Consider the following 11,249-nt stretch of genomic DNA (forward strand, 5'->3'; position numbering starts at 1 on the left):
TGCGGCTTCCCGAGGACCGGTGTCCACGGCGAGATGTCTGCGCTGGGCACCGTTGTGTCCGGAGGCCGGCCTGGAACGAGAGGAGGCCCCTGAGGGTTTGCAGCCGCCCGCGGCCGTGACCCGAGTCCCTCCCGCGGCCTGCATCCCCGCGTCCAAGTTGTTAATCTGCCGCCTTAGCAAGGACGGGACAGTCCTCTGTGCACCCCCGGGAGGCGGCAGCATTAGGACAGTAGGGGTGTGCCGAGTGTGGTGGCGTGGGTTGGAGAGCCCACGAGGCTGCTTTCGGTGGAGAGGGCACAGCCCCAAACCAGTTTCCCTTTTCTGCTCTTCTGGGTCCCAGGGGCCGGCCTAGTGAAATATTTATGCAGATGGGGGCGGGTGAAAGCCAGGGCTTCTTGGAACTTTCTTGCGGCTTTCCACACACCCGGCTGTTGAAGAAGCTCCCCAGAAACTTCTGGAGATTGAGCCGAGTATTGGGGGGCAGTAGGTGGATCAGCATCCCCCCTTTGGGCAGTGGCTGGCCCCACCCTGTGGTCAGTCTCCTGGTACCTGGCTGGCTCCAGGTCGAGGCTCAGCTGTTGCCATGGTGACTGGTCAGGTTTCCCCTAGGACACTGCCGTTGCGGTTGGGGGACGAGGAAGGGCAGGCACTGCGGTGTGTGTGGGCCCAGGGCTTCAGAGATCTGTTTCCCTGGACAGCAGGAGATCAGTTGGAGTTGAAGCTCCAGCCAGGGAGCGACTTGCTGCCTTGTTGGAGGAAGAGAGGGGTGGAGGCTGGAGGACATGGAGCAGGAGCCTCAGAGCCTGCTGAGGCCAGAAGGTGTCTGGGCACAGGGGCTCAGTGGTCATGGTCACTGCCTCCGCCTCCTCCACTGCAGTCCACTCACGTATCGGGCTTGACTGAGCTTGGTGCTGGGGATGTGGTGACCTACTTGGATGCTTCATGGGCCCTCAAACCCCATATGTCCCAAACTGAGTGCTTGACCTACACCACTGCCCGGCCACTCCACCAGTCTCCCGGTCTTAGTACATGGCCTCACCGTTAGCCAGTGGTTCAGCCCAAAACCTGGAGTGGTCCTGGACTCTGTCCTTTCTCTTGCTTTCTCACCATCCAAGTCATCAGAAGTTCTGACTGCCACAGCCTCTGAACTCATTCTGTGCTCCGTCCCTCTCTTGCCATCTCCATACTAACGCACTGATTCTGAGCCACCGTTAGCCCTTGCCTGGACCAGCAGAGTCTTCTCGTTTGTTTAGCACCTGTGCTCCTGCGTCCAGTAGACAGTGTCTCCCTGTCAACTGTGTCTTTCCCTTTGCTCAGGTCACTGCTCCACTGTCTTAAGCAAGCCAAGCTCTATGGGTCCCTCAGCCTGGGATGCCCTTCTTTTTTTCTTTGAAAAAAAAAAAAAAAAAAACTTTGGCTGCACTCGGTGGCTCAGCCTGTAATCCTAGCACTTTGGGAGGCCGAGGCGAGTGGATTGCCTGAGCCTGTGGGTTCGAGACCAGCCTGGGCAACTTGGCAAGACCTTGTCTCTACAATAAGTCAAAAAATTAGCCGGGCGTGGTGGTATGCACCTGTAGTTCCAGTTACTTGGAAGGCTGAGACGGAAGCCTTGCTGGAGCCCACAGGTCGACGCTGGGGTGGCCATTAGTCTGCCACTGCACTCCAGCCTGGACGACAGAGTGAGACTCCAACACACACACACAAAATTCTTATCACAATCATTAATTTTTACTCTACTATTGGAGGGTAAGTTGCAGACACTGTGGCCGTTTATCCCGAATACTCCAGCATGTCTCTCCTAAGAACAGGGGCACTCTTTTATATAACCCAGGTTCGGTGATCATATTCAGGAAACTTGACATCAATACATTTACCTGGTATAAAGCCCACATTCAGTTTTGTCCCATTGTCCCAGTCATGCCCTCTGTGGCATCACCCCCACACCCATCCCAATCCAGGAGCTCAGATTGCTTTTAGCTGTCATGTGTCCTTGGGTTCCTTCATTCTGGAATAGCTCCTTGGCTTTATCTTTCATGGCATAGACATTTTTAAAGGGTACAGGCTGGCTGAATGTCCCTCCATTTGGGTTCTTCCGATTGTTTCTTCCGCTTATTCCTGACACAGCTGTTCCCCTCACTCAGATCTCATCGGATCTGAGCGCAAATGTCACTTCCTCCAAGAGGCTTTCCCAGGCCACACCAAATGATTTCTTCTCCTCCATTTCTTCACCTCAGTCCTATGTGTCATTTGCAGTTCTTCCTTATGTTGCCCCACCCTCCTTAGCGAACAGCTGGATGCCTTTGCTTTGCCCAGGTGTGTGCCCAGGGTCTAATGGCGCCAGGGATGTAACTGACACGTGGTTCAGCTGCTGACTGAATAAAGGTGCAACTGCCTCCTCCCCATTCCGAGCTGGGCCAGGCTCCAGACAAGCATGTGCACAGGGGCCCAGGCTCAGGTCAGAGTATTCTTTCTTTGATTTGTTCACATCTGGGACCCAGTCTTTACCCTCTGGGACCTCTGGGTGCTGTGGGATGGTGCTTCCATGCCTGCCTCCAAGGCACAGGGCCTGCTGAGACAGCACTCACTCACTGAGTCAGCTCCTGTTTACTGGACACTGTGTGCCAGATGCTGAGATTATAGAGGTAATCAGACAGGATCTTTGTGGTTTAGGAGCTTACAGCTTAGTAGGGGACAAACGTACAAATCGAAAGAACACAGTGCTGTAAAAACACTTCAGTAGAGATGTGTACACAGTGCTGAGGGGATCCAGAGGGACAGTGGTTTGTTCTGATCTGGGGGTCAGGGAAGCTTTCCTAGAGGTGATATTTGATTTGGACTTTGAAGGATATGTAGAAGTCCACCAGGTAGAGAAAGGGAAGTCAGGATTTCAAGACACAAAGGAAACTCAAAGGCACAGAGACATGAGAGGACACATTGGGATTTGGTAAGTCTGGGTTATGGAGTTGGAGAAGATAGGAAACAGGGTCCTATCTGTCGTGGGTGGGTCTTGGTTCCAGACTTGCGAGTTTGGACAGGCCCTGAAGGCTTTGGGGTCACTGGAGGCTTTTAGGCAGGCACGATCAGAGCAGTGCTTTAGAAAGGTCACTCTGGAGCCACTACCTTGCTAAGCTGTGGTGTGGCCATGTGCTCTTTGAGCTATGACCAGGCCATGTTTCCCAGCTTTGGCACGCCTCCCCTACCTTGGGGAGATTAATCTCCTCCTTCTCGCTCTCTAATTTACTTACTTTCTTTTTTTTTTTTTTTGAGTTGGAGTCTCACTCTGTCACCCAGACTGAAGTGCAATGGTACACTCATGGCCACTGCAGCCTCGACCTGCTGGGCTCAGGCAATCCTTCCACCTCAGCCTTCCAAGTAGCTAGAACTGCAGGCATGTGCCACCACACCCGGCTAATTTTTTGATTTATTGTAGAGACGAGGTCTCACCAAGTTGCCCGGGCTGGTCTCAAACCCCTGGACTCAGGCAATCCTCTCACCCGGCCTCCCAAAGTGCTGGGATTAGAGGCTTGAGTCACTGTGCCCAGCTTCTAATTTACTTTCTAAATGAACTATGTTCTCTAATCTAAGAAAAGAAAGATCACTCTGGGACCGGAGAGGGTGTGTGTGCGTGCCTGTGTGCATGAGTGCATGCGCGTGTGCATGGTTGTGGGTGGTGGGACCTGCATATACTCATTCCACGCCTTCCTGCATCACTGACGCCTGGGCCTCCTTTGCCTCCTCCACCAGGTGAGTGAGGACTGGAAGTACGTGGCCATGGTGATCGACCGCCTGTTCCTCTGGATCTTCGTCTTTGTCTGCGTCTTCGGCACCATCGGCATGTTCCTGCAGCCGCTCTTCCAGAACTACACTGCCACCACCTTCCTCCACCCGGACCACTCGGCTCCCAGCTCCAAGTGAGGCCTCCCCCGTCTCCACCCTCCGTCACCCCTGCCCTCTGCTGCACCGATGTGCTGGATGGAGGACGGACAAGTGAGCAACCCGGGAGAGGGCACTGCCCCGCAGAGCCATCCTTTCACCTCATCGGCGCCTCCTCCCCCTACCTCCGCACACAGCCAGCCCCAGCCTGAGGCTGGACCTGCTGCACCCGCCTTCTCCTCTTGTGCCAGCCCGGGTGGCCTTGCTGATGGTGGAGGATGGAAGATGACAGAGCCCTGAGCAAAGAGTGACGGGCAGGGGGCCGAGAAGGGGACAGAAGCGACTGCTACCTCCAAGCTGTGGGAGGAGAGGAGCATGGGGGGAGGGGTGGAGGAACAGGAGTCAGACCCTGGGCTGGGCTGGCCTGACTCAGTGGTAGCTCAGAAGAGAGGGGACCGGGGAGAGAGGCCGGAGTGTGACCTGATACCTGCCTCTGCTTGAGTGGACAGCAGCTGGGCTGAGTGGTCACAGTGGTCAGCGGCTCCTGCCTTGTGGTCACGGACCCCTGGGGCGCTTTCAGTTCAGCCCCATAGCCTCTTGCTTCTAAGGGGTTCGGAGCTTGGTGTCAGCTCCCCTCTACCCCACGAAGGGTTCTCCGCCCCCTCTAGACTTCCTTCTCCTTCCTCTTTCACGAGGGCTCAGGGAGTGGTGGGCAAGGCTGGGAGTTAGGGGAGCCTCTGAGTTCTGAATCTTGGGGTGACCTACTCAGAGTCTGAGGTCCAGGTCCTTGAACTATATGAGAAGTCAAGTTCACCGGCTTTCGCAGCTGTGAGAACCTTGCAGTGGATTCCAACACGAGTCATGTTCCAGATGAAGAAACAGTCCCAGGAGGCCAGCCAAGCCGGGTGGGTCTCTGACTTTTCCTCCCTGCCCTGAGCGCCATTGTCCGGTGCCCTGTTTTGTCCCCACTTTGAACTGACTGGTGACTGGAAGGAACTGCACTAAGGATGTTTGCTTAAGCAGAGCCAACTTTTTGCCCACAGCAGAGCTTTGCAGGCAGGAGGGAGCTGGTCGTGGAAGCCAGGAAGGAGCTGGCTGTGGAAGCCAGCCGACCCCTCTGGGGTCACGGAACTGCAACATCCTTGTCACATCCTCGTCACTCCAAACCTGTTCATGACTCCTTCTTTCTGGTTCTCACTCCTCTTCCCCCAACGGAACCCCATCAGGCTTGAAGCAGAACTTTGGAAGGGCAGACTGGCTGTCGCCAGTGGCTCCCCCAGAAAGCATAGCTTCTGCATTCCATCCTGGGCATCGCTGGAGGCTGTATACTGACACTGCTCCCAGGGCCACCAGGAGGTACCTGCTAGCCCAGGAGACAGGCCTCATAGGGGACCTCCGCCCTGCTGCCATCCTCGCCATGTGACTGGCTCTGATCCGTGGTCCCAGTCCGTGCTCGATGCTGGTCCAGCAGAGGGCAGGTTAGAGGAGTAGGTCTGCCAAGCGCACCTGAGGGACCTGGCCCGACTCAAGCCATTTTGTTCCTGGAGCCCAGCTGGGACTCCTGCTTCTCCAAGAATAGTGGAGGTGGGAGGAGACACCACTGGATGGGGACCCCAGAGTTAGGGTTCTAGCCCTGGCTCTGCCACTCACTGAGCCACCTGGAACAAGTCCCTTTGCCTTGTTAGGCCTCAGCTTTCCTGTCTATAAAATAGCGATAGTGATACCCTCTTGATGGGGTTGCTGTGAGGATGGAGTGATGCCTGTGAAAAGCCTCGTACCACCCATGCCTGGCATGGAGTAGACACCTCGTGATGTCGCATCTGAGAGGCAGTCTGAACCATTGGGAATGCGGTCACCAGACTGTTTTACCGGCCTCCCTCCCAGGCTTGCCCTCTCTCTTTCCTGAAGAAACCAAGTCTCCCCTGTTAGAGCCTGGACCTGGGGGCTGGAGGATGCAACTGGTGAGGAATAGTACAGGGAATGTGCAAGTGAGTCCATGGGTGGGTAGGCTTCTCTCTGGAGCCTCTCAGTAGTTTCATTCATTCCATTCCCGGGCTGAGCCCTGGCCCTACCTCCCTTAGGGGTCAGCTTCTCCCAACATAGGCATGAGCTCAGGGACCCTGACTGAGCTGATCCTTGTGGGCTGTGGAAGAACAGGGACTGTTTGGTCAGCAGCCATGTGAGCGGTGCCCAAGGCATGTCCCCATCTATCAGGACAGCTCCCAGACAGCTCTTTGTGGTAGCAGGGGGAGTGGCTGCACCATGGAGATGTCCCCTCCCCTAGAGGAGAAAATTGAGAGTTGCCTGTGTTATGCTTGAGCCCTTCTCAAACTCACAGCCCTGGGGAGTGTCCTGGAGCCTGAAACAGGGACAGGAGAGGGACCCTCCCTCCCAGCTGTGAGGGCCTGGGTTACCGGAAGGCTTCTCAGCTGTTGCTATGGCTGCACTTGCTTTTACTACTTCCCCCAAGTGGCTGTTGTCCAAGTAAGTCACAAATGGTGCCAGTGCAGGTGACCTGGGCAGTGCCATCTCCTCCATCTCTGGGTGTGGCTCTTTGGGGACCATTGCAGTAGGGAGAAGGGTAGAGGTGGAGGAAGGAGGACTCCACTGCATGGGCAAGGTGTCGCCATGCCTCAGGACAGTCTGAGCCTTCAAGGCCCTGGGAAGCTTTTAGGAACCACAGACTTTTCTGCTCTCAGGTCCTGTGTTCTTCCCTTGGTGGTGTCAGGGAAGCCCTTTGCCTACTTTCCATGGTGGGGCTGTCTCAGAGGACTCAGGTACCAAGCTCAGTGCTGGCCCAGGACTGAAGGAGACTCCAGGTCTGAAGAGGGAGGAGAAAAATGGGATGGAAACCTCAAGCATGGTGGGCCTGGAGGGCAGAAGTGAGAGACGAGCTGGGATGCTCTCCCTCAGGACGTCAGGGCTGCAGGTGATCTGATTCCTATTTTTGTCTGAAAAGAAGGCACGCACAGGCTCTCTGCTCTTGACAGTTGGTGCTGCAGTGGGAGGAAGGCTTCTGGCAATGAGGCACTAATACTGAAACAGCTGGTACCAAGTTATTGAAGATTTAAAAGCAAACAAGACACAGCAGCCCTCAGCTGGCGTGTTGGGCCAAAGAAGGCAATCCATGGAGGAAGGGCAAGCTTGTTTCCCCCAGTGATCTTGGAATAGAGAACAGGAAGTAGGGAACACTTTTTGGATGATTTGGGGGCTCTGGCCTCTTTGTCCCCCTAAATCTCAGTATTAGCTACTGTTTACTGAGGGTCTGCCATGCCAGCTCCTTGGGGTGCAGTGTCTATTTCTCACAACAGTCCTATAGGGAAGGAGCCCCCGTTTTTCAGAAGAGAAACGAGGCTTTGAGAGACCCAATGACAGCTGCTGAGGAGTGCTGGGCCTGAAGCCCAAGAATGCCCCCAAGTCCACGCTCTGGTTATAGCCTTTGAGGCATACAGGAGAGGGGCTCCTTGGGAGGAGAGTGTGGGCATTCAGGGCCTTCTCTGAATCACTCCCAAAGCCAGAGTGGACTTGGTCCCAGCTGTCACTCTGTTTCTGGACAGGATTGGGCTGGTGTCATAGCATCCCTCACAGACCGGCTGGTGCTGGCCAGACTCCCACTCACCGACCCTGACTAGACAAACAAGCAGTCACCTTCTAATACTCATCCAACAGCTCTAAGAGGTCAGTGTGATAGTCACGTGGTTCCCAGGGACGGTAGGTCCAGGAATCATTAGGATACCTCATGCACCCCCCCTTGGCTGTCCTGTTTCCTCAACACTGCCCTTGGCCTCCTCTGTCTGCACGCCTGGAATATTTGCACTGGTCTAGCCCACCTCAGGCCAGACTCATTTGGAACTCAAGAGTCTCGTAAAGAAAGTTGTTTCCAAAGTGGTCTTGTCACTGTTCTATTTGGGGGGTGGGGAGAGCCCTCATGGGCCATGGGTAGCCAATACAGGAAAAAGGGAGCATGCTGGAGAAACAGCTTATGAGAGGTGAAAGACATGACAGGAACCCAAAGAAAAGGTGAGTGGAATGGTCTGCTGTGGTTCTGTTACCCGCTGTCGTGCACACCCACTCATCAGATGGAAGAGAATGGCCAAACGGCTGGGCCTGCAGTGGACAGCATCCAGAAACAGGCCCTGGGAAGTACCCTCTGTTAAAGACTGGGCAGGAGTGAGGACCAGTCTCCTTGAGGCAGGGATGGTGGGGGAAGGGGGGCAGGGCAGAAGTTCCTCTACGACCCCCCACACTCTGCGAGGTCAAGGCTGCAGTCGGCACAGTCTTTCAGCGAACTGTGCACGACACTGTATGGATTTCCAGTCCTGATGTGATAGGCCCCAAACGTGTTGCCAGCTCTCCTGGCCTCAGCTGGACGAAGAAGGGGTCACAGTGACTTAGCTTCGCTGTTAGGTACTCTGTGTCCTCTGGTGTATTTTTAAAAGGTCGAGGCTGAATCTTCTAGAAATTCTGGAGTAAGTTACCATGTGAAACTCCTTGAAATTCAAGAAGGAGAGACATTTTGGATATCAGCTATGAAGTGAAAAGGAAATGGCCTGTCTCCTTAGACTGCAGTCAAGCCTGCCCTGGTCCCGGCTGCAACTTCACTCCAGAGATGCACATCATCCCTGCAGACCAAGGAGCTGGGTGTAGCAGGGTTGGGGAAAGGTAGAGAAACATCCAAAAAAGTTGGGACTGTGTGTGTCATTGGTAATGCTGTCTCAAGGGCTGTTTTCCTTCTCTGGGCCTTGAAATATCTTGGGACAAGATATTTAACAGTGGGGTTCAGTGAGGAGTTGGGGAAGCAAGAGATGCCTGAGGTGGCCCCACCCCACCCAGAGGCAGGGTCCCCTGCACAGTGAGCTCCTCTGAAATGGCTGCTTTCTGGGTGCCCTGTCCCCAGGTTGTGTCAGATGCAGCTGGTGTTGTTACCAGAAATCCCAGGACCACAGTTTCCTCTGTGCCCACTTTCACCTTCCCCAGAGAAACCAGGACTTAAAGCTTGCTAACAATTCAGATTCTTCTTTTTTATTTATGAGGAATGTATACTGTTAGTCACGGTTATCAAGGGACACAGAAAAGCAGAATTGTAAAACTGGACTGCAGCCATCGTGGCTCCCAAGTCTATGCCTGGGCTCTTCCCCACTCTGCTCTTGGAGTCACAACCTAGACCCCAAAAACCAACAAAGTCCCTTCAACATGAGTAAAGGAAATAGCTTCAAGCATTGACAATTTTTACAAGTGATTATTCAAAGAATGCACAATAGCCACAGTTCAGACAAATCAACTACAAAAATCATTTAAAGGAAAGGGGGAGGGGTTCTGCTTATTGAAAACAAGTTTGGACAAAAAAGTGAAGAGAACAGTGGGTGGAAGCTCTGCTCCCTCTGCTCCACGTGACTCAGAGGGGCATCGGGCTGTGGGGACGGGGCTGCCATGGCTCATTTCAGTAGAAGGTGGAATTCAGGGAGGCCTAGTTCTCTTCCTACCGCAGAAACCAAGCCCTGCAGGCTTGTTAGGTAGGCTCCTCAGGGCAAGTGGGCTCTGCTCTTTTGGGAGCCCCTGTGCTTCCTGCTAGAGAAGGGCAGCTGGCCAGAGCTCTCCTGAGATGCCAGTGCCCAAGACAGACCGGAGGGGCCACACACTCTGAGGAACCCGCAGGTGAGAACCCCCAGCCTGAAGAGCTGAGGGGATGTGCTTCCTCCAGTGGCTGGAACCACAGCTCGCTCTGTCCTAGATGTGGTGCCAAGACTGATTTACTGTGCCCTCAGCAGACTCAGGGCCAGGGAGCAGGGCCCTTCCACCCCAGAAGACAAGCCCCATTTCCCAACCAGGTCCTTGAGACGCTTTGGTGCTCTGCAAAGACATCCTTAGTCTATTTTTAAAACTTGGGTTTTCTTATCTCTGTCAATTTTTGGTCAGAAGTATAGAGGGCAGAGTAGCCCAAGAATAAAAGTGCGAATGTGGCTGCATCTGCTGTTGAGGGGTGGGCCAGGCAGAGGTGAACGAGTCAGCAGTTGGGGGCAGCAGAAACTTGTCTGAGGGCGGCCCCGCGTGCTCCTAGGCAAAGACTCATCATCCAACGCGAAGAGGCAGGCTTGATCCTGCAGCAGTGAAGCCTTTGGGGCATCTACTGACCTGGCCTGGAGCCAGACTCTGCAGAGGTCAAAGGTGCTGACCACACGAGTCGGGTGGAGGTGTACACACATGATTCCACCTCACAGTCCTACGCCAACCTGCCCTCTCATCTACAGCTACTACCTTGCTGGGTGTCACCCTTGAAAGGATCTGGTCTGGCCCCACCCATGCATCGACCTCTGAAGCCAGCTGGCAACATGAAAGCAGTTGGATAAATGGAAAAGTAGTCTGAATTTTCAATCTGCTCAATTACAGGTTATCCATAGCAGTTAACAATCAACATCTATGGCATTCTTTTACAAACTCCTAATTTACATATGACTTGGTCAACTTCCCTTGGTGTCACTGGCATGTTAAGCCAGAGGAAGGGTGATCTGACCCAACATATTTTGCCCTCATCCTGGCTAAGTCCTGATTATCTGAGCAGAGATCACTTGACCCTCTAGGATGTGTCCTGGATTTTTTCCCATCAGTTCGCTGGGGTCTATGGCCCTAAACTCCACACTGGCAGGTCAAATTCCTGGGAATGCTTTAGGAGAAGGGTGGCTGGGAGTTTGGCAGGACTCCAAGGAATGCCTGTCACCCTGCAGGGGGAACCTCAGCTATTTCTTGGGCAACTCCCTAAGTCCAGCCTGGCTGAGTCTAGCCGTCCTGGCTCCCTGAGGAGGGGATGCATTTGCAGAGAAGCATCTCTCCCTGCCCTGCCCCCTTTCAGCTGGCTAAAGTGCAACATGGGAAGATCACTGAGCAGTATTTGCAGATTCTGATCACATTTCTGTTGGCACTGATGACTGATGGACTATGGTGTTAAACTCCTGTCCCGTACACGTTTCCCCAAATTCTTTAAGTTCACCTCCTTACCCTTTTAGAGGAAAAGGAGAAATTCTGATCATAAGGAAGAAAATCTCAGAAGGGGAAAAGGGGAAGCAGAGGGGCCTATAGAATCCACAAATGAAATCATCAGTCCCTGACATGATCTACAGAGAGTTGGCTGAACCCTAATCAAGACCACAAGAGGTCAGTGTAGCAAACACAAAGGGAAAGGAAATGGGAAAAAACAAAACAATACTGAAGAGGAAGTGGGCCCGAGGTGCTCGGTGACTGCTTATGCTTTGGGTGAAAGATAAGAGAACCCCTTTTCTCTCCCCTTAGGTCTCTGCCTCTTCACTTGAGAAAAGAGAAGGGGGCCTGGCCAGACCCTGCCTAGCAATCCCAAAGAAAGCAGGATAAATGGCACCCAATGT

General features: G+C 53.8%; 1 protein-coding gene across 1 annotated transcript in view; it reads left to right on the plus strand.

Annotated features, from left to right (window-relative positions):
* CHRNB2 (cholinergic receptor nicotinic beta 2 subunit) overlaps positions 1-4,057 on the plus strand; it is an 8,791-nt gene extending 4,734 nt beyond the window's left edge. Inside the window, exons 6-7 of the mRNA XM_021707801.1 lie at positions 126-229; positions 3,745-4,057. Of these exons, the coding sequence (XP_021563476.1) occupies positions 126-229; positions 3,745-3,915 (275 nt within the window). The 3' untranslated portion in view covers positions 3,916-4,057. The remainder of the gene's footprint in view (positions 1-125; positions 230-3,744) is intronic.
* The last annotated feature ends 7,192 nt before the right edge of the window (positions 4,058-11,249 follow it).

Source organism: Carlito syrichta, unplaced genomic scaffold (genome assembly GCF_000164805.1).
Source record: "Carlito syrichta isolate Samal-C Ts95f unplaced genomic scaffold, Tarsius_syrichta-2.0.1 Scaffold126413, whole genome shotgun sequence".
NCBI lineage: Eukaryota > Metazoa > Chordata > Mammalia > Primates > Tarsiidae > Carlito > Carlito syrichta.